General features: G+C 42.0%; 1 protein-coding gene across 1 annotated transcript in view; it reads right to left on the reverse strand.

The window, feature by feature from the left end:
• The window catches only part of gc (GC vitamin D binding protein), a 44,012-nt gene that overhangs the window by 3,472 nt on the left and 16,137 nt on the right, over positions 1 to 24,403 (reverse strand). Inside the window, exons 3-6 of the mRNA XM_076998487.1 lie at positions 5,499 to 5,631; positions 2,185 to 3,080; positions 1,298 to 1,424; positions 633 to 835 (exon numbers count right to left, since the gene is read on the reverse strand). Coding sequence (XP_076854602.1) covers positions 633 to 835; positions 1,298 to 1,424; positions 2,185 to 3,080; positions 5,499 to 5,631 — 1,359 coding nt within the window. The remainder of the gene's footprint in view (positions 1 to 632; positions 836 to 1,297; positions 1,425 to 2,184; positions 3,081 to 5,498; positions 5,632 to 24,403) is intronic.

Here is a 24,403-nt window from a genome sequence, read left to right on the forward strand (position 1 = left end):
ATTATGCAACAGAGAGGCAACAAAATGGTTATTATTATTTGAAGGTTGCCTGGAGATAAATGCAAAGGCACCCTACTTTACTAAAATCTGTATATAGAATGCATAGGAAATGCAAATGAATAATTGTAGTATGCAGCGAGAATGAGTGCTTGGTGTTTTATTAAGCTGGGGGGATAGAATGTAATTGAGGGTGGATATTTATTCTGGTGGCTTCATCACCGCAGCAAGTTGATTATGTAAACACCTGAATGAGAACGTTATGTTCATCCAAATCAGTTACTGTATTTAAACTGTGATTATAATGTTTACATTTATAAAGTGACTTACCTACCGTTAATTTGACCAATGTTGCATTATGACTATAACATTTGACAGTTAAAACCACAGGTAGGATTTAGTACAACAACGCATCAAGAAAACACAATATATATCAACATTATTCATGTAGCTTCTGGTATTGGAGTTGCAGCATTGGATGGTGGGCGATATGTTTTATGACAAATGCCACACAGAAATGGCACAAAATCTGCTTTGCTCTGCTTTGACACAAAGCTGTGATCAAAAGAGAATGTTTTTAAATAACGTTTTAAGAACACATGTTTATTCTTTGTAATGGATGGTGAACTGAGCACCTGTCCAGACTGTCTGGTTGGTGGTTCTCACAGAGCTGTGTCCCAGTGATCTCAGTTGTGTTCCCAGATGCCAGTGGTTGTCTTTTCAGGTTATCCATGCAGGTGAGGCTATCAAGTAGTCCTTTGCCACAGCACATCTTGAATTCATTAGGCATGGAGGATAGTATTGATTCCTTGCACAGGACCTTTAGGAAGCTGGTAAACTACCACAAATTAAAACAGCACAAAGAGGAATGAGATTTACCAATGGGAGTAATTTAATTAGTCATGTGTCTGTGATCTGAGCTGAGGAAGAGTTTCAGTCAAGAAGAAAGCAGCCAAGGCTTATTGATTGTGATGTGGTTATAGGACTTTTCTCTGTTTCAGAAATTCACCCTTCTGTCTCTTTTTACTTTCACCTCTGTTCTGTCTACCTCAGGTGCTTAGTGTAATCCCTAAATCTCAGAAAGAAAAATATAACACATTTCTTCCATGGTTTGAATTAAATCACATGTACGTGTACGTTTAAGCCACATTAAGGAAATTACAACACGTTCAGTTCTGCAGAAAAATACTGTATAGGTAAGGTCTAACCAATATCTGACCATGTGGTCCAGAAGGAGTCAGGACCATGTATCAGGGACTGCAATTGCATGAATATGATCCTGATTTGATTTGATCCTTACCTCTTCAATGATACATTTAGGCCTTCCCTGAAAACAGCATTTAGCAAGCCCAGACTGGAAATGATGAGAAATCACTGATGCCTCTTCAAACTGTACTTGCAGGAGACTTCCATAATATGCAGTTAACCTGCAATTAACAGTAAGGTGACATTTATCAGGCAGGATTGTAATAATGTGCTTGTGGTTTGAATGACATACTGCACCTGTACAAATTAAAATTGAACCAAATAACAGAAATGTGTTGTCGTTATGTAATAGATTAATTAATTTATGAAATAATTAGATCTATTAAGCACATCAAATCCATCAGATAAATTAAACCTGTTGATGTTAGCAGTCCAGATTAAATCAAGAGACAGATCAAGTGTAAACAGTGTAAGCATTGAGTTTCAGATTAAATGAGACTTTGCCATTACTATCAGTTACTATCAATATCAGCACTGATGATTTCTAAGTGGAGGAACAAAAATAATGACACCGTCATCACTATGAAAGTGCATAAAAATAATTTCTACTTTGTGTCCCAAATTTGGCTCCCCCTCATGTTCAGTTTAAGTTCTTCTTATTGTCTTACTCAGCAATTATACAACAACCAAAGGGCATTTACCCAGTTTTATGATGTTTTAAATACTCATTGTTGCTTCCCTTTACTCCTCATTCTCATCATCATCATCATCATTTCCTCCATTATCACCATTATTATCATATTCATCACCTCCACTGTATTCCAGTATAGTTATTTTTTATTTGTTGTGTGAAAATCTAAATGTTAAACTGATGTGTTTTATACAAACATCTGAACCTACTAAACACTTAAATATATAAACACCCTTAACAATTTATATATGTAAACATTTGAACACTAAAGTGACCTCCACACTCTTCACAGAGCAGTGACCTCCACACCCTCCACAGAGCAATGGCCTTCACACCCTCCACAGAGCAATGGCCTCCACACCCTCCACAGAGCAGTGACCTCCACACCCTCCACAGAGCAGTGACCTCCACACCCTCCACAGAGCAGTGACCTCCACACCCCCCACAGAGCAGTGACTTTCACACCTTCCACAGAGCAGTGACCTCCACACCCTCCACAGAGCAGTGACCTCCACACCCTCCACAGAGCAGTGACTTTCACACCCTCCACAGAGCAGTGACCTCCGCACTCTCCACAGAGCAGTGACCTCCACACCTTCCACAGAGCCGTGACCTCCACACCTTCCACAGAGCCGTGACCTCCACACCTTCCACAGAGCCGTGACCTCCACACCTTCCACAGAGCAGTGACCTCCGCACTCTCCACAGAGCAGTGACCTCCACACCTTCCACAGAGCCGTGACCTCCACACCTTCCACAGAGCCGTGACCTCCACACCTTCCACAGAGCCGTGACCTCCACACCTTCCACAGAGCAGTGACCTCCGCACTCTCCACAGAGCAGTGACCTCCGCACTCTCCACAGAGCAGTGACCTCCGCACTCTCCACAGAGCCATGACCTCCACACCTTCCACAGAGCCATGACCTCCACACCTTCCACAGAGCAGTGACCTCCGCACCCTCCACAGAGCAGTGACCTCCGCACTCTCCACAGAGCAGTGACCTCCGCACCCTCCACAGAGCAGTGACCTCCACACCCTCCACAGAGCAGTGCCTTTACATCAGCTGTGTCAAGCATGCTGGGTGGCATGTGGTGTCCAGACTGACCACACAAGTCCTCTCTTTCATTTGACTCTACCACCAGCTTTGTCTCCACTGCTAGCAGATTATGCATTATTTCCATTGTCTAGAAAATATAACAACTGTCATCCGTTTTAGGTGACATTATATAAGTAATTATTATAAATGTAATTATTATAGATGTAATTATGAGTCTATGTCTATTTTTATGAGTAATTTATGCACACGTACTTAGTTTTGCCAGTTGGCTGGTTGGTGACGAATATTTTTCGTCAATGTAAACACATAACTGCATCTGGTGTTCATGAAGTAATTACAGCATTTGCTGTCATGTGGATGTAGTGATTACAACCCTTTCTACAACATCCAAAACATATCATATGTAAATGCTATCGTATGTTGGCTGCTTGGTCTTTGAACTGCCTCTGAATAGCAAGGGAACAAGGGGTCATTTTTTACTTGGTGTAGGCGGTGCCGGTTTGTGGTAAAGGTTTTTCCCTCTTATACCTATGCTATTGTAATTATTTTTACTTATTTTTAACTTGTCCCAAATCTGGCTCCCTCTCATGTTCAGTCTAAAAGTGCAAATGTTATTACTAAGATCTGAGAATATAAGCATAAGAAAAGCAAATGTTAAAAATGTAATAATCTTTTTCTTAGACAAGTCAGATGAATCAGCATTAGGGTTAAATGGTGACTTAAGTACCACACATTAGCCAATGTGGCAGATATTCATATGAATTTCATAGTGTGTGTGGGCAAAGATTTAATTGAGATTTGAACTGTCTGGTCTCTAGACCATGCAGGACATAGTCACTGATCAGCATCACATTCCCAACAGTCTTGTCTCCCGCCCCTGCTCAGGGAATGGATTTCTGACCAGGGCTATGGGGCAAGTGAGGCACTAGACGACAAAGTCAAACAATTAATTAAAAAAAACAACATAAAATGTCCTCAGCTCTGGAGGCCACGTGCCTGTCCACAAGGATATGGTCCACAGATTCACCTTTTGCAAAGATAAGACAGCAAGACTTCACTAATATTTACACACACACACACACACACACACACACACACACACACACACACACACACACAAACTTATGCCGCCTAACACATACAATACGCTTGCTGTGTATTGATATCTTTCAAATTATCAATGGAACACAATTGCTTGGTTATTGCTTTGTATTCAAACCAATTCCAATGTACTCTCCCCTACGTATCAATCAGGCTAAGAGAAAAACTTGGTTAACCAGCAGATCCAGTTCAGGTCATTAATGTCTGAATCTGGGCCACTTTTGTCTCACGTCGCCAGTGACTGGCAGCCAGGGGGAAAGCAGTGCATGTTCTCATTTGGCCAAAATAAAAAATGAACAAAGCAGCATGATGTACCAAATTTATTTGTGTGTGTGTGTGTGTGTGTGTGTGTGTGTGTGTGTGTGTGTGTGTGTGTGTGTGTGTGTGTTGGGGAATGGCTCCAAATATCCTTGCGCCGTCTGCCCTTCATTATTTGCACCTGTCTTGTTTCCCTCATATTCATCTGTAACCACCGATCACTATAATGACATTGAACATGAATTGCCCTCAATCAAGTTGCTCATCGCCACATGGTGCGACATGCATGTTTAATACATGATTTGGTTCACTTATTCCAGAAATGGTGCATTTAAACTGGAGGCAGCTTTTTATGTGCTATAATGGAGCTTAACCAAAGGCTCCCTTTAATGTGCACATGATGAACCACAAAGGTACAGTTTGATCTGGTTCATGTGTACTCCTATAAAATGAGTCACTCTACAAACACATTTAACAAAATAATGTTATCATATATCAACTAAATTCATTTTCCTTTCAGCTGTGAGGATTTGGATTTTTTAAGACCTCACAGATTAGACACTTAGTACAGTAGAATGAATAATAGTATTCATCACATTAATGTTTGTAGTGATTAGATCATTATATTTTTGTGCATATTGTACATTAACTTATTTGTCATGATGTTGGCAATAGATGGAACTTGATATTGTGGACATTGTGTTCTGATACTACTAAGAAATATTATGTCAAGGTTTTACACAGTATTCTGTACATTTTACATTTGTGCAATTTGAATTTTTGTGTACACGTGGGCTGTGTGTGTGTGTGTGTGTGTGTGTGTGTGTGTGTGTGTGTGTGTGTGTGTGTGTGTGTGTGTGTGTGTGTTGTTGTCACAGCTTTTCATTTTCATTTTCTCCTAGAAATTGGGGACACTACCAACAGAATACTATCTTTATGACCTCTTTTCTCATTATATGCACATATCAAGAATAACGCTGAACATGCTGAATTTTTAATGGTAACCTTTGTCAGTGTTATTTCATGAATGAGTAATGCCCATTCGTTCTTCAGAATAATGGTCTGCTATGGATTGTGAGCGTTTAGCTCCCACGTGGCTAATGAAGAAGTATCAGTTCACAGTTATTTATTTTGTTCATCATTTCCGTTACGTTCTCTTTGCTCATCTCCAGCAGGAATGGCGTACCTCTTGGAGGAAGCAAGGGGTGGAGACTTTTGGGCTGCAGCAGTTCTTAGCCATCCTGGCATGATCCAGGGTCACGTTGAGCATGAAGCCTGCTGGGACACTCCGATGTCTCCGGGCAAACTCATAGACATACCTGTCAGACAGACAGTGGATATAGAGCAGAGTTAAGAAGACCCACAGCAAAGCTTTCCATCTAGAGAATTGGGAACTGAATGGTATTCTATTCTATTCTGTTCTATTCTAGTCTAGTCTAGTCTAGTCTAGTCTATTCTATTTATAGTATCTAGCTAGTATTTAGTTAGTTAGTTAGCTAGTTAGTCTTGGTAAGTCAGTCCCAGGCTGTGAGGAAGATGCCCATGGACATGCCCACTCATTCTAGTCCACTCCCTCTCTTTCATTCACCTGCCCTACTGACACTGGTTGTTCATCTCACCCTCATCAGTGTGCCCTTCTTAAGCCCACAGATCTTAGCCTCCAGTCCTGGACCTTTACTCTGAGTTGTCAGTTCCGATTCAGACATCAATCCTGCTAAAAATGCTGATGTGAAGCATTTCAATAATATAGAAATACAGGTCAGAATGTATTATTACATGTAATAGTGTTATTGTAATGGACCAACCAATAACCAGTCACAGGTTCTCTGTTTTAGATACAGGATCTGAAATTGGAGCTTGAAGATAGTGATGGTAGAGTAAAATGAAAATTGTTGAGAATGGCACTTAGGCAGACCCTCCAGAAAGTCGCGATGTTGCGATTTGCAACTTCAACGCAACTTCAAGCAAACCCCGCGAATTCAGGGCGGTGTTGCAACTTCAGCCAATCACCGCAACTTTCCCGCAAATTTGACCAATCACTGATGTCGTATTGATGTGACGTCGACAAACTCCCGCCTTACTTCCGTATATACGTTCAAGAGGAGCAGACTGAAAGCAGCATGATCGACGAAAATAACGGCAAAAAGAACGGGAAAAGCAGTATCCCGGTACACTACATGAAAGCGGGGATAAACTGTCCAGATCCGACCCGCGAATTGATTATCTATGGCCCCCTGGATGATATTTAATTACTATTAGAACCGGCCCGCAGGCCACAGCCGCCCGATGGTGTTTTGCACGCACAAACACTACATTCCCCACAATGCAACGGTAGCCCGCGAAGTCACTGCAGCGCACGCAAGTGGCGAGGGTCTGAGATAAAGTTTATAAGTTTAAACTTTAAACTGAGATAAAGTTTATTTATCTCTGATCCATATCTATGAGTTACTAGTTCGCTCTGGCGCCAACCACTGGCGATCGATCTCGATATAATACTTAATTTGTGTCCATTTTACAGGCCGCCCGGTAACAACTTACGTTCGCTAACCCCGCCCCCCCCCCGTCAACAATTAATGTTCGCCACCCCCTCCAGATTCAAATCTCACTTCAAGCGATCTTGAAAAGTTGGCAACCCTGAATAAATAGGTAAATAGATAATTAAAATGGACTACTAAATAGAGGAAACCATACAACATTTACTCCCTATTGTAATGTACTCACAAAAAAGCAAAAACACACCGCAACTTCCATCGCAATTTTTTTGAAAAACACCCGCAACATCAAACATTTTAGCCCGCAACAATCACAAAAAAGGCCCGCGAAATCCTGGTGGGACTGCTTAGGGATACAGACTGCAGCTGGTTGACCTTTCTCATTGACAAGATGGCTGGTTCTGAATCTGAGCCTTCCCAGTGGTAGCCAGATTATCCAACATGATTTAGAGTTCATGTTGGCTTGGCAACTATAGCACCCACCCTATAGTTCAAATACTCTGTTCATATATAGGAAATGATATAATAAAGGTCTTTAGAAGTATAGAAGTATATATAAGTATAGGGAATTAGTGCTTTAGCAAACACAGAACATGCACGACAATAAGACTCCAGTCAAACAGATACAAGCGACAAGCCCAACATCGACACATAAAAAAAACTATAAGAAACACTGTAATGCAGTCAGTGAATTTGAAACTGTGTGGAGATTCAAAGCTGAATGCCAGTGCTTGTTGACGGTTAGAGTAAGAGGCAAGCTCACACATTTGCATGTGGCACACCAGATACATCCTTACTAGCACTGCCATCAAATAGAAAATAGTTGCCAAGCACAATGGTTGCTAGGTTACAATGCCATGTCAGCCCCTTGTTCAAATGTTGAGGCTTTTTCATTAATTCTGACAGTAATAAGGAATGAGCATGAGGAAGTTCACGGTTTAATGTTAAAGGAATGTTATGTCTGAAGGCACATATCTGGGTTAGATGACTCAGACACATCATGTGTTCCTTCTCTTCTCTGATAGATTTGGTATGAGTTACTTCAGCCTTGACGAAAAGGTCATTGGACCAATGATGCAATGCACCCAGACATGTCTGCACACCTACTTACTATGACCGAATGATTATGCCACTTTTTCCCTTTCGTTTCTCACATTTGATAAAATGGATGATTAGTAATTGTCTACATGAGATGGTCTTGGTAATGGATCTTACTGCACGTGAGCAAAATTAAATGCCTCAGTGACCCACTGCCCCCTTTGTAGAAATGGTAGAAGTGTTTTAGAACTGCTAGAACTTTTGTAGAACTGGTGCTGAATGAACAAGCATTGGTCACATCTATTAAAGAGTCCGTACACGAAAGATAGCCAACACAGATACACATAGCAAAAAGAACAAACCGTAAAAAGACAACAATAACGATAGCGAACAGGGATCTCTGACAAGACAATAATCAGCAAAGACATAGACTAAACACCAGGCTTAAATACACAAGACTAAAGACGAAGCACCTGCATACAATAACGAGGGGGCTGGGATTACAAAACACAAGGAGAGATCACGAATGACAGAACCACATGGCTACATAAACAAAACAAAGGCATGAGTGACAGGTGGGGGCGGGGCTAACAGTGACAATATGTCTGATGCTACAGGAAAGCTGGAATGTGGTAGAACAGATTGGAATGGTATGGAAAAATATGGATTGATATTTGAAACCTCTTGATTACTTATCGCTATGTTGGAATATTTATTGCTTTATTCTATTGGCACTTTCCTAATTTAGTATAACCAATGTAATGTCATGCTTACTAAATTAGGACCAACATTGCAACATATCTTTACATTAAGCTTCATTTGTTACTGGTTAGTGGGGCTTATGTTTATGTATGTTGCTGTAGCTCTGAAGATGTAGGGTGAATTAGCTCTTAATTAAATGTCATCCCAAGCAACTGTGTCTGCGCTTGAATGTGTTTGTATGCCCAGTGGTGGATGGTGCTCCGTCACTAGGGTCTGTCCTCTCTCCCCTTCCTGCACCCCATTCAGTCCCCCAGGGGGCTGTGGATCCCGGTAGAGAGTACACTGTGCGCAATTGGCTGCCGCTTCTCGCCGGTGTGTGAATGGTAGTGTAAGAGTTGTACCTGTGTTAAAATTGTAAAAGCGACCTTGAGTACCTAGAAAGGCGCTATATAAATTGAACATTCAAAAATTGAATTGAACATTCATTCATTCATTCATTCATTCATTCAGAGTCTCAAATTCCACTAAACTTTGGTTCTCTTGGTCTCTGGAACTCCTAAAAGGGTATACAAGTAAAGCATGGTGTTTTTTTGCAGGATTGTATTCAATCCATCCTACACTGTCATACATACCATTTGTATACTAGTTACTTTGTAACTTTGGTTTGGAAAACAGATTGGCTCTACACATTCACTCAGCATGATTTAACTTTTTTAACACACCATAGCTACAGCTTTAATTAGTGTTGTTATCTGTTATGAGCACTTTAATCCAACAGTTGACATCAGTAAGAATTGGTGGGAGGTAATCATATACAGTTGAAGTGGGAGAGTCTATTGTGTGAAAGACAAAAACACTTTGTGTAAGCACCCTGATTTGACCTTATGAAAGGCCTCATGGCGGAGTGTATCCACACTAATGAGGCTAGAATAATTATAGCATAGCTAATCTCTGTAGAATTCTCTGTAGACTCTCTGTAGAGTCATATAAATTTGTTTATTAAATTATCACACCTTCATTGCCCTTTGGTTCTTTTTTGAAAGAGGTGAGTATGCAGAGTAGGATAATCTGGGTACTACTCTAGATTTGGTTAGGGTAACCTAACAAAAACACACATAAGATTACTGACCTTTTTAGATCTCAGCAACCCTCTCCCTACTTTCTACTTAAATGATCCTCTTCATAGTATTTTTATGTAGCATATTTTTTAACATATCTTAACTACACTCACTGGCCACTTTATTAGTTACTCCTTGCTAGTACTAGGTTGGACCCCCTTTTGCCTTCAGAAATGCCTTAATCCGTCATAGCATAGATTCAACAAGGTACTGGAAACATTCCTCAGAGAGTCTGGTCCATATTGACATTATAGCATCATGCAGTCGCTGCAGATTTGTCGGCTGTACATCCATATGTAAATCTCTGAGATGATTTGCGCATTATGACATGGCATATTTTCCTGCTGGAAGTAGCCATCAGAAGATGGGTACTCTGTGGTCATAAAGGGATGGACATGGTCAGCAACAATACTGAGGTAGGCTGTGGTGTTGACACAATGCTCAATTGGTACTAATGGGCCCAAAGTGTGCGAGCAAAATATCACCACACCATTACACCACCAACACCAGCCTGAACCATTTATACAAGGCAGAATGGATCCATGTTTTCATGTGGTTGATGGGAAATTCTGACCCTACCATTCGAAACATCATCAAGGATGTTACCCACCCAAACCATAGACTCTTCAGCCTCTTACCATCTGGCAGACGTTACCGGAACCTCCGGCAGGCTTAGGAAGAGTTTCTTTCCTGAAGCGGTCATCCTCATGAACACTGTACAGTCACTTTAAACATCACACAACATTGCAAACCTTCTCTCTGCACCTCCTACGCACTGGTAATATGCTCCCAGGACATATACAAAACATTATCTGTACAATATCTATTATATTCACATGCCTACATTTCCACATGTATACAATAATCTAGTCATAGTACTGTTCTGCGGTATATTATACAGACTATATTACTGTATATACTGTATATTATATGCTGTATTACATATTCAATTGTACATTTATATTTATGAATCAGCACTACCGCACTTTCTGTAAATAATGTTTTTTATTGCACTTCTGGTTAGATGCCAAATACATTTCATTGGTGCATACTTGTACTTGTACAATGACAATAAAGTTGAATCTAATCTAATCTAATCTAAACTGGTGTGGTCTTCTGCTGCTGTAGCCCATCCAGTTCAATGTATGACGTGCTGTGCATTCAGAGACGCTCTTCTGCATGCCTCAGTTGAAATGATTGGTTATTTGAGTTACTGTTGCTGTTCTATCAGCTCAAATCAATCTGGCCAGTCTCCACTGACCTCTGGCATCAACAAGGCATATGCACCCACAGAGCTGCCACTCACTGGATATTTTCTCTTTTTCGGACCTTTCTCTGTAAACCCTAGAGATGGTTGTGCATGAAAATCCCAGTAGATCAGAAGTTTCTGAAATACTCAGACCAGCCCGTCTGGCACCAACAACCATGGCACGTTCAAAGCCACTTAAATTCTGATTCTCGGTATGGACTGCAGCAGATCATTTTGGCCATGTCTAAATGCCTAAATGCATTGAGTTGCCTTGTGATTGGATGATTCGACATTTGTGTTAATGATCTGTAAGAAAGAGGCCGGTGAATGTATTTTTTCTTTCCAAATCATCACTAGCAGCTTGTCAGAACTGATGTCGCAGAAATGCGCTATTTATTTTTTTATTTACAGAAATAGCAAATTCTGTACTATTTTCTGTATTATTTCTGACATTTGCAAACATTAAAGTTGTTACTGGGTGTAGTGAGGGTTTGGTAGATCACTGAGACTGAGGTGATGATGTGTACAACGAATATGTTTATTCAAACTGTGCATTAGGGCTAAGCAACATTTAACAAAGCTAGACTTTGACAGACATGCAGGGACTGGGCTAGACAAAGATGAGCCACAAGCATAGCATCGACAAACATTCTCCAACATGAATGAGGAACAAGTACAACACCTAACGGTAATGAGACAAGCAACAAGTGCAACGAATTAACACAGACACACACACACACACACACACACACACACACACACACACACACACACACACACACACACACACACACACACACACACACACATAGATTCAAGGGAGGAGTCAAGGGTGGACCACGACACTGGGGGATTAAAACTAATAAACATTTTGACTGCAATGCAATCTTAGTCTGAATTTTGTATGCTCTTTGGGTGCTTCAGCATATTAAAATATAAAGTGCTCAGGTGTATTTCTGGGTTGACAGTGGGCAAACTGTGTATGCAGCCATATGACAAGGCTATACAATATAATTTCAGAATGTCCTAATAAACCCTTTATTTAACCAGTAAATGTAGGAGGCTAAATATAGGATGAATAGATTTGCTTCAAGAGGCTAATATTACCAAAGGAATTGGAGCTCTGACTCAAACTGCCTATCTTGAGTGATTCTTGAGATAACTCCTCCAGAGTACATTTTAAAAGCTCGCCCGTGGTACACTAACCAAACATGAAACTTAAAACAAATAGCACATAAATTAGAGCGGAAATGGTGATCTACTAAGCTGGAAGTATTCCACTGTGCCTGGAAGGATAGCATTATTGAATACAAAAGGGCTCTCACTAAAGCACGCTCAGCATACTTAGTCTCATTGAGAATAAAAACTATATTTTAATACTATTTCTAAACTTACAAAAAAATCAAGCAGGCACTGAACCTCAGATTCCAGGAAACCTAACTAGTAATGTATTTATGGATTTCTTTGATAATAAAATTAAGAATATTAGACTAAATATAAAACATTTTATGGGTAATCCATCTGGCTTGGTTGATATTGAACAAAATTTTGCATTAGAAGAAACGCTTGAAGCTTTCCATTCACTCCCAGACACAGAATTGGAGAAAATAATTTCATCGTTAAATTGTACTACTTGCACATTAGACATAATTCATAAGAGGTTTTACCAGTTGTGACTGAACCTCTTGACTTATACACTTGACTTATCCATTACAATATACAATATTATGGGTGGAAAATTAACAATTGTAATGTGGTTTATTTATTTTTAAAGCACTGGACCACATGGGCCTTTAGCAGTTATTAGCGAAGTCATTCCCTGGGAAATTCCCAGGGAATAAATGGAATGAGAATGGTATGAGAATATTTAATATAGGCAGAAAACTGAAAACTAAATAACTAAAACAAAGAAAATACTTGTGTATTTTACTTGTGTATTACACTGTATATACATAATGATCTATGCATCAGAATGTATAGGTGTAGCAAAAAAATATTATATAAATAAATAATAATTAAAAAACTAGGAAGCAGATTCTTTAATCTTCTTTATGATGGAACGGATGTGTTTCTTGCAGTTGATATCCTGAAAGACCACATTTCTGTAGCATTTGAATAAAACTATGGGGATTAAAACAACAACTGATTACTGATTACAACTGAGCCTCTGGAAATGAATGAAAGCAGATATTCTGACGTCTCAGCTGCTCTGCCATCCATCTTTAGGAATACTCAACTTCCATTAGTTATCTCCTATTATGAACCCCCAGATCCACTAAGATTACAGGGTGATCTTTTTTGAGCCCCCCCCAACAATGGAATAACCTTCCAGAATGTGTTTGGGACTCTGACAAAGTCTCAATCTTTAAGTCTAGGTTGAAAAATCACTTGTTTAGTTTAGCGTTTGGTAATTAATGTACCCCCTTAGATAAAGGTACAGATCCTGGGGTTCATGGGTGAAGGGTTTTATGGTAAACTGGGGCACTGGTGCTGTCATCTTGTCACTGCACGTGATCACTCAAGCTTGTTCACAGTGCAGTGGAAGGACACCAATGTCTCAGGATGCTCCCAAGTCTGTGTTACCTTCTGGTTCTGCCCTTTTAGCTAGGCTGTAATAATTTAATGCCAGAGTTGCTGCCACACTCCAGAAATGTTTAAATTTCATCTGTCCCATACAGAACTAATTTTCCCTGTTTTCTGTTTCTAAATGGCTGCCCGCCTACCCGAGAAATACTGAGACGAGGAGAGACAAGCCTTTAAGAATTACATAGAGAACACATGTATATAAATACACACAAAGATGAGAATTATTTATCATTCCCATCTTTATCTCTAATGCCATCTCTAATTTGTTGTTATGGTGACTGGCATCGGCCAGAGGAGGATGGGTTTCCCCCCTGAGGGTTCCTCTCAAGGTTTCTTCCTCATGCTCTTTAGGAGTTTTTCCTTGCCACTGTCGCCATTGGCTTGCTCACTGGGGGCTTGGACTCAGACACTTGTAACGCTGCTTTGTGACAACTGTTGTAAAAAGCGCTATATAAATACATTTTGATTGATTTGACTGATTGATTAGTATTCATTTGATAGCCTGGCGGCTGGGGGTAAGATGTGAATTAGGCAAATTATGAGGGTTAGGTTGATCAAATCTTTCTTTGTTGAATTTATTGTCAGTCATCATCTGTGGAACAAGGTATCCTCTTCTTTACATTGTTGAGTTCCTCCATATCTTTCCAGACTGGCATTCATGTGATAGCGGCTTTTCAGATTTTTAGAGTATCTCTGCCTTTTAGGATACAAGTTTTATTTACATATAGATAGCCTTTGAAAGGTTATATTGTCCAGAGCAACTTACAGAGGTGTATCATTATGATAGTACAAACACACTATCAAGCTGAATCCCTGCCCAAGATAAAGATAAAGATAAAGAGTGAATACAGAAAAAATGTTGTGAAAGTGGGTCTTCAGTCTGAAGTTTGAATACTCAGGTATTCATACAGACAATGGAAAATTATACCACCACCAAGGTGCTAGTACATCCTAGAGGATTGCCTTCCCTGTCCTTTGAAGGGTAGTGGTTCACATCCCTGTCCTTTTGAAGGGTGGTGGTTCACATCCCTGTCCTTTTGAAGGGTGGTGGTTCACATCCCTGTCCTTTGAAGGGTGATGGTTCATGTCCCTGTCCTTTGAAGGGTGGTGGTTCATGTCCCTGTCCTTTTGAAGGGTGATGGTTCATGTCCCTGTCCTTTGAAGGGTGGTGGTTCATGTCCCTGTCCTTTGAAGGGTGGTGGTTCACATCCCTGTGCTTTTGAAGGGTGGTGGTTCACATCCCTGTCCTTTGAAGGGTGATGGTTCATGTCCCTGTCCTTTGAAGGGTGGTGGTTCATGTCCCTGTCCTTTTGAAGGGTGGTGGGTCATGTTCCTGTCCTTTTGAAGGGTGGGGTTCACATCAAGTTAATGTGCAGCGTTTAACCACTTTTTCAAGCAGCTTGAGGTAGTCCATTATTGGCATTTATAGGCAAACATCAAGTTCTGATGTGGGTAGCTATGATAGGCCAGTGATGTGAACACAGCAGTTGAGTGATGTAGGAAATTTTGGGTATATGTTTGTCTGGTCTGTCCTTGGCCATTTTTATGAGTCCTGTTTTCAACTATTGATAGCTGCCTGATAAGTGTAACCAAATTCTGATGTTAACCTGGGATTATTATTATTATTATTATTATTATTATTCTCTTTCTCTGTGTCTGGAGAAATACAGCTGTCGACATAAATGCTTCAATATGTCAGTGCGTGTCCCCAGTTAAGCTTTTGACTCTAAAATGAATTCAAGGAAGGGCTATCTGATGTGTAGCCTGTGATTGGATTACTAATGTAATATTTAGGTGTATTTTACATATTACATAAAATGTAATGATGTTCATGAAATATGGGAACTAATGTTAAATGTGCCCTTTGGATGGCTGGGTAGATGGATGGACAGAGAATGTTTTAAATTGCAAGGTTACAGCAGCAAAGAGATATCCATAATAAATAATGTAGTAGGTTGAATTATAACATATTTGTTCTCAGGAAATGTTGGGGCAAATGAAGAAACCTTTAGAATAAATACGTAAAGCAATGCTGCAGTGTGGGTACCCATTTTTAGTATAATAGCTTTGGGAAGGAACTAGGCATTGTCTCAGTCTATTACTGTGGAAGGTGGAAAATGTGCCACTATTTAGCCAAGTGGCCTTTAGAACATGAGGGTCATTGTTCAAGTCACTGCATCCGAAAAAAATCCAGCATTCTTAATCCACTTATTGAGTTTACTGACATCACCTATTCTAAAACCCTTGCTCCAGTAGACTACTGGCCAGAAGATGGCACTATCAACTGTTAGTACACTGTTAAAAGACCCGCAGGACTGACATACAAAGACCAAAAAACCCAAGCCTCCTCAGGAAGTAAAGAAAGCCTTTTTTTTTGCTAGCTGTTATCCAACAAACAAATTGCTGTGACATTTTTCAGCTGAACTGCTTTGAGCATTTTCCCTGTCAGCACATGCTAATCAACGATCTATTCATGGCTGTACAGCTGCAGACGTTCTGATTCAGGTGTCATTAGTCTCTAAACTCTCTCCTTGTTGTGACACTCTTACTGGAATAAAAAGAGAACCTAATTGTTTAAGCTACTAATCTCACATCTAGATTTTATACGAGAGCACTTTAGCTGTTAGGTAGTTGTGAATATTTTATGTATGTCTAGCTAGCAGGTTTTAATAAGATATTTTTGTGCATGTACCTTTTTGCCCTTAACTAGTGGTGTAATAGGTTGAGTATATAGAACCGACAGTGGCGAACAGTGGTGCAAAGCTGCTTGTTGATGTCAGCGTGCAGCGGAAAAATTGATATTATCCTGTGAGTGAGTGGAGTTCAGTCATATCAGCAAGCAGGCAGCACAAGCTACTGCGAGCGCCAGACGCAGTAAACCTATCACGGCTCGTCATGAACACAATGTAAAACAGTTTGTAAATGCAGCAAAATGTAACTGAAACACCCTGATTCTTCAAATTTTTTGAATAGCGGACAGATGTTTTTTTTCTAACCACTGATTTTGTCCCGCTGAGCTATCAAAATCTTCATGGAAAAGTATTCCATGTGTAACCACCTTTACATAGCACATCTACAAAACTGTCCCTCAGGTTCTAGTTTGGTGCTACCAAAACTGCTTGAACAGTTTCTTTACAACTTTATGGCCAACCCAGAAAATTGCATCTTCAACTGTTCAATATGCTGTCGAGCATGCTGTCAGATTGTTTCTCAGGTTTGTTTATGTGGGAGATACACAATGTGCAATGCCCGGTTTGATGTCTTCCGTCCCCGTGGCTCATGGCAGTACTTGAAATCTGTGCTCTATGGACATGTGAAAGGGACTATTAAACTCCTGTTCCATGTAGCACATGGCGCCCATAGCACCTGTTGCACGCTGCATGTAAGGATTCGTCAATGCTCACGGGTCAGTGGCTCTGGGTGATGCATCAGTGCAGGATACTTGTCTACAGGATAAGCTGAAATTTGCTGTACACAGGGTGAAGTCACTCCCTGCCAACAGCTGATGGTGTGGGCAGGGCGTGAATTTGTGCAAAGAGTATCAACCACCGCATGGTCAGCGTGGTGCAGATTAGTAGATGCCCTGTGCCTTTGTCTGCACACACAGATGGAGGCTGCGTTTGTGTGTTTGTATATGAGGTGCCCCTGTGGATGTAGTCAATAATGGTAAAAAAAAAACACTGAAGGAATAAAAGTATAATATTGTGTTTCATTGGGTCAATGGCTATTGCTTTATTCTTATTGACTTGCCAGGTCGTATGAGTGTAATCTGTTGTTCTGTAATCTCTTTTGTCATTTTGTAATAGCTATTGTAATTTTGCCAGAGAAAAAAGATCACAAAACACGTCTTCTCTTTCATTGAACATTTTCATTTTTTATTAAAGAATGTAACCAAATGGTCTACCTCAGCAGGGATAAAGGGGGGCTGTAAAATAAAAATCACACATCACAAAGAGTAAAAAAAAAAATTCCCAATTGCTATTTAGACTAAAAGGAAAAGGACTTGATGAAAGAGACCACACTACATAATACTAATTAACAAGAGGTGGGTGGAAAACGTGCACCCACACCAATCTTGGGACTGCTCACTGTGATCCTCTACATGCTATATTAGTATTGTTCGAGGCTCTATCAACTAAGTTTATAAGATAGAAAGTTACTGTTCTCTGCTAGCTGTTGTTTGCCATGGTTTAATTTTGTACTTGTCTTATTTACCAACATCAGAGGCCCTGAGGGAAGATGACAGTTCAGTTCAGTTCAGTTCAGTTCCAACTGTACATTTTCACTGTTGCTTGAGTTTTGTTTTGGATGCCTGACATATTGAGACACTAATACAGAAAGAAGTACCTGACAGTAAAAGTGTGGTGTGCATGAGCTCGAGTTTGTATGTATAAGCTGCTATATTAAGGCTTTTCAGCAGTGAGAGAGCTACATCTCTCCACCCCTTTAACACAATCAATCAATCAATCAAATTTTATTTATATAGCGCTTTTTACAACAGTTGTTGTCACAAAGCAGCTTCACAAGTGCCGAGTCCTAGCCCCCAGTGAGCAAGCCAACACATGCCTTTCATTCATTTGGCACGAGGTATGAGCCAGCAGTGGAGAGGAAAGTCCATTGCAGTGCACATGTAGCCACTCACTCACAAAGGGTCAGTTTAGAGATGCCAGTCAGTTAACACCTGGAAACTGGAGTCTCCAGAAACCCACACAGGCAGCAGTCAGGCTAGACTGGGTCGCTCTGAGGAGCTCAGAGAATTTCAGCGTGGAACTGTATTATAAGAAAATGGAAGTGTTTGGGAATGACAGCAACTCCGCCATGAAGTAGGCCACATAAACTGATGGAGTGGGGTCAGCGGATGCTGAAGTGCATAGTGTGAAGTGGTCACCAAATTTCTAGTCAATCACTACAGACATCCAAACTTCATGTGGCTTTCAAATTCAACGTGGCAGAGAGCTTCATGGAATGAGTTTCCATAGTAATTTTTTTTGTTTCCATGGTCATGTTTTGTTTACATCTGATATATCTACAAATACTTTCTGGATATATCTACACATAACTCAGACTGCAACAACCTCCACAAGCCATCAAAAGACCTTTTCGACTTTCAAAAAACATTGACGTTCACCTTAACAGAAGCTAAGTATCTCAACATGTCTGAGACACTTGTTGCTTGTGCTGAGTATGGCATATATACTGTAGTTACAATAGTGATCATTTTATTTGCGAGAAGTGTAGATTAATTATTAACCTGATGGAGAAGATTTCGCATTTAGAGGAGCGCATCCAGGCTTTAGAAAGTCCTAGAGAGTCGGTAGCACCTAGTGTAGCAGGCCCAGTTGGTACAGCCGTAGCTAGCGAGCCCCCAGCTCCGGCATTAGAGCCCTCGCAGTGGGGCGAATGGGTGACATCTCGGTGGCATAGCCGTAGGGCTGAGCACCGTTTGTCTCAGGTTCCCGTGTGAAATAGTTTTGCCCGACTCAGTGATACACCGACTGAGCGACCTGTTAAAAGAGCTCTGGTGATAGGAGACTCACAGCTCCGACACATGAATGTAGCGACCCCTGTAGAGACACCAGGGGCCATAGTCAAGTGTATCCCGGGGGCTAGAGCACCTGACATCAGGGCTAATCTAAAGGTGCTGGCTAGACATAAATACTCCAAGATAGTCATACATGTCTTCACCAATGATGTGGGGTTAAGGCAGTCAGAGATTACAAAGGATAATGTTAAAGAGGTGTGTGAGTTAAGGTGGACGATGTCAGACGCTGTAATATGCTCTGGCCCCATTCCAGTTCGGCGTGGCCCTGAAACCTACAGCAGGTTATGGGCGCTACACTGATGGATGTTTAAATGTTGCTCAGAAAACAAAGTGGGTTATATAGACAATTGGACACGTTTTGATGGCAGGCCTGGCCTTTTGAAGCGGGACCACATTCACCCCTCTTGGGAGGGTGCTGCTCTCATTTCTAGTAGCATATCTGCTAGGCTTAATAGTGGTAGTGTAGGAGTAGTTAATGGGGATTGACAAACTAGAGCCGAGGCCAGGCAGCAGACAAACAGGCTAGACCGACTGTCTGCGAGCTGCAGGGAGACATCACCCAAGTCACACCGGATTGAAACTGTGTCTGTTCCTCGAGTACCAAAATACTATTCTCACAAAATTTGTAAACAAAATTTAATCAATGTACAATTCAATTATGCTGCCTCTGAAAATAATTTAATTCTGAAACTAGGACTGCTAAATAGATCCCTGTCATCTAAAGCATTACTTGTTAATGAAATGATTACTGATCATAATCTATGCATGCTTTGCTTGACAAAAAGCCAGACGACTATATGGCCCTAAATTAAGCATCTCTAAGCATATGTTTATAACCCCTGAGAGATCTCACCCCTTTGTCTTAATCATCTCCTGTCTGTCAACCCCTGGTGGGGCAACCAGTGTGATGGTTGCCCACATTTGCATGCCCAACACCTCTGTCCTTTGTTTGTATATCCTTTGTCCTTTGTTGTATATCCTTTGATGTCTTAACCCTAAGGTGCAACTACCCAACCAAATGTAGATTGCACCTTCATCCCCAATTTACCCCCCCTTAAACTCCTCGTCTTCCTCCACAATGTATAAAAGGCTTCCCACATTGACCCCAGTAGATCTGGTCATGCTCCACCTTATGTTACATGCTCTGTGTGTCAATAAACTTGTCAACACTGAAGCCGTCCAGTCTCCTGACTCCTGAATCTGATTCCTGAAGGCCGAATTTCTAACACCCCCGTCCAAATGGCCGAGGAGGTGGTGTCGCCACAATATATGACTCCGATATAGGCCTCTCTCAAAAATCCGGCCTCAGTTTTAATTCTTTTGAACATCTCATCCTCACTGTATCAAATTTATCAACCAACAAAGCGTCACAGTCGATTACTATTTACCGTCTCTCTGGTTCATACTCTTGAGTTTTTGCAGGAGTTTTCGGACTTCGGGGGCTTTGGGGGGGGTGGTGTTGTGTGTGTCAAATGTTGGCCGGGGGGGTTGTGTCGTCAAATGGACACATTAATTAATATATGTTTATATGTTTCCTCTGTGCTGCGCCTAAAGCGATTGATCACCAGTGGTTGGCGCCAGAGCGAACTAGTAACTCATTGAATTATAGATGTAGATCAGAGATAAATAAACTAGATTTTTTTCAGCATGAGAAATCGGATGAATGGCGTGTGAAGACAGTCAAATGCGTGTGTCTCACGCTCATTGCGTGAGAGTTGGCAACCCTGTAAATGGCAAAAATCTAAGTTAGAAGTATATAGATTATCATGGAAAAGCAACCTTATTAAATATAAGCACGTCCTCCATACAGCAAAATCCTCATACTTATCGGCTTTAATAGAAAATCATAAAAACAATTCAAAACTAGCCTAACGAGGAGTCATGAACAAATCAAATAGCCCACTAGAGTGCAGCAGTAACAATTTTCTGAAATTCTTTAATGATTATTAGGGAAAAGATTAGTCATACTATCTGATGCTGTTTGGGAGTCCTTTTCCCCAATTGGTCGTGAGGAGCTTATTTCATTGGTAAAATCTGCCAAGCCCTCCATATGCCTACTAGATGCAATACCAACCCATCTACTGAAAGAATTACAGCACAGCAGTGTAAAACCATTGCTTACTATAATTAACTATTCTCTGAGCCTGGGCAACATTCCCAGTTCGTTTAACTGGGACCGGGCACTACGAGTACCGCGTCTTGCCTTACGGCTTGACGTCGGCTCCGTCGTTCTTCCAGGCATTTATTAATGAGGACCTGAGGGAATATCTGAATAGATGTGTTGTCGCTTATATTGATGACATTTTAATCTATTCACAAACCCCGGACCAACATGTGCGTGATGTACGGGCTGTCCTGGGCACGCTCTTGCGCAATAATCTATATCGCAAGCTGGAGAAGTGCGAGTTCCACCTTGGCGAGGTGAACTTCCTGGGTTACACCATCAGGCCAGGCTCCGTTCACATGCAGTCAGGTAAGGTGGATGCGGTCGTGAAATGGACTCAGCCTCACACACGATGCGAGCTTCAGAGGTTTCTGGGCTTCGCAAATTTTTACAGGCGGTTCATTCGTGCGTATAGCCAAATCGCGAGGCCACTTACTGATCTGTTACGGGGGGAAGAAAAAAGTTGAGCTGGACAACAGAGGCTACAAAGGCATTTGGCGTTTTATACAAGCGCCCGTACTACACCAACCAGATCCCAACAAGCCATTCATAGTGGAGATAGACGCCTCCAACATTGGTGTAGGTGCTGTAATGTCTCAACGCCTGAAGAAAAACAGCTCGTTCAGACCGATAACTTTCTATTCCAAAAAGCTAACCGCAGCGGAATGTAACTACGGTGTGGGCGACCGTGAGCTGCAAGCTATGCGCAAGGCTTTCAGCGAGTAGCGTCACTGGCTCGAGGGGGCAAGACATCCTTTTACAGTCGTTACCGACCATAAGAACCTCGAGTACATAAAAACCACCAAACGCATGAACGCTCGCCAAGCTCGGTGGTCACTATTCTTCTCCAGATTCCGCTTCCAGGTTACGTACCGGCCTGGGGAGAAGAACCAGCGGGCGGATGCACTATCCAGGTCCTTCCCGGGCAGTAGGGACTCCACCAGTGATGAGCCTGTGATAAGAATTGAGTGTTTCCTAGGAACCGTGGATTGGGAGATTGACAGGGCGATTGCTGCAGCGAATCCACATCCGAGCTGTCCACCGCACCGCAGGTACGTGCCTCCCGCACAGCGCACTGCCCTTATCAACTGGGCACACACGTCGGTGGGAACAGGACACCCCGGGGCCTCCAAGACAGCCCAGTTATTGGGAGCCAGGTATTGGTGGCCTGAGTTACACCGTGACGTGTTGAACCACGTAGCCTCCTGCGCTGTGTGTGCGCGAAGCAAGGTGCCGAGGACGCCTCCAGCGGACAAGCTCCTTCCTCTCCCTGTGCCAGAACAGCCGTGGACGCACATCGCTCTTGACTTCATCACCGATCTCCCTCCATCTGAAGGTAACACAGTCATTTTGGTGGTAATAGACAGGTTCTCGAAGATGGTTCGGTTCCTCCCTCTGCCTAGCCTGGCCACCGCGTGGGAGACGGCGGATCTTCTGTTTCGGCACATATTCCGGCAGTTCGGTCTGCCGGAGGATATCATGTCAGACAGGGGCCCGCAGTTTACCTCGCGTGTGTGGCGCAAGTTCCTGTCTAAACTGAATGTGACGGTCAGCCTAACATCTGGATATCACCCTCAGGCCAACGGACAGATGGAGCGCGCCAACCAGGAAGTAGGACGGTTCCTGGGCGCATACTGCAGTGAGCATGCAGACACGTGGTGCGCTCTGCTGCCATGGGCTGAATACGCACAAAACTACCGTACCCATTTCAGCACGGGGAAAACGCCATTCGAGTGCGTGTTCGGCCATCAACCACCTCTGTACCCCTGGAACGTTGCCTCCTCTGATCAGCCTATCGTAGAGGAGTGGTGCAGACGGAGCGAGAAGGTGTGGGAGGACACCCATCGGCGCCTGAGGGAAGCTATCAGACGGTTCAAACACAAGGCGGACCCCAGAAGGAGCGAGGCCCCCTCCTACCAGGTGGGTGACAAGGTGTGGGTGTCCACCGGAGATGGACGCCTGGGCAGGAGAGGTAAGCTAGGGGAGAAGTACGCGGGCCCCTACGTTATCCTCAAGCGCGTTAACCCGGTAACGTACAAGATCAGCCTGCCCAAAGATCGACGCGCTTCCCACGCATTCCATGTGTCCGCCTTGAAGCCATACAGAGAGGGGCCCTTGGAGGACATGGTGACCAGTGTTGGGTAAGTTACTTAATTCGTTAATTCGTTAACGGTAATTCGTTACAGTTACAAGTTACCTTGTTTAAAATGTAATTGTAGTGTAACTTTTCTGATTACTTTTGAAAAGTAATGTAACTAATTACTTTTTTATTACTTTTTGATTACTTTAAGGTTAAAAAGGTTTTTTTTTTTTTTTAGCTAGGCTGTAATAATTTAACTTAGTGCCGGAGTTGCTGCCACACTCCAGAAATGTTTATAATTTTACCTGTCCTGTATATGTCCTCATACAGAGCTAATTTTCCCTGTTTCATTTCTCCACATGGCTGCCCGCCTGCTTGAGGAATAATGAGATGAGGAGAGACAAGCGATCCATCCTGGCCGGCCACCTCCTGCCTAACCGGATGCCTACACCATGATGGGTATTATTACATCTTTTTCGGTCTAAATGGACATTATTGCATCTTTTACATTCTGTCTACATTCTGTCTATATTGTTGTTGTTGTCATGGTGACCGGTGTCGGCCAGAGGAGGATGGGCTCCCCCCCTGAGTCTTGGTTCCTCTCAAGGTTTCTTCCTCATGCAAAAAACTAGGGAGTTTTTCCTTGCCACTGTCGCCTTTGGCTTGCTCACTGGGGGCTAGGACTCGGCACTTGTAAAGCTGCTTTGTGACAACAACTGTTAAATTAAATTTGATTGACTGATTGATTGAAATGAGTATTGACCCATGATCAACATTTAATTTTTGAGAACTGACAGTGTGAAACTTAAAAGAGTACTAAGCTGAGAGGGAATTGCTGACAGGCAATCACAGGAGGTCCACAAGAAGAGATGCCTGCACCAGGCATGTAAGATTCTCAGACTACTGTCATCGGGCCATACTCTTTTCTGCTCCTCCCCCAGGCTCTACCATTTTCAGTTTGCAGACTAACACAAGCAGGTTCAGAAACCACTTCTTTCCCACAGCGGTCACCTTATTGAACTCTTCCCAAAGACCATACTTTCCTTCCCCTCTATCCATATCTTACCATCCGCACAACATCTGTACAGTGTTCCTCTTCAATCCACATCTGTATAGCCAT

The sequence above is a fragment of the Brachyhypopomus gauderio genome, chromosome 3 (assembly GCF_052324685.1).
Source record: "Brachyhypopomus gauderio isolate BG-103 chromosome 3, BGAUD_0.2, whole genome shotgun sequence".
Classification (NCBI taxonomy): Eukaryota; Metazoa; Chordata; class Actinopteri; order Gymnotiformes; family Hypopomidae; genus Brachyhypopomus; species Brachyhypopomus gauderio.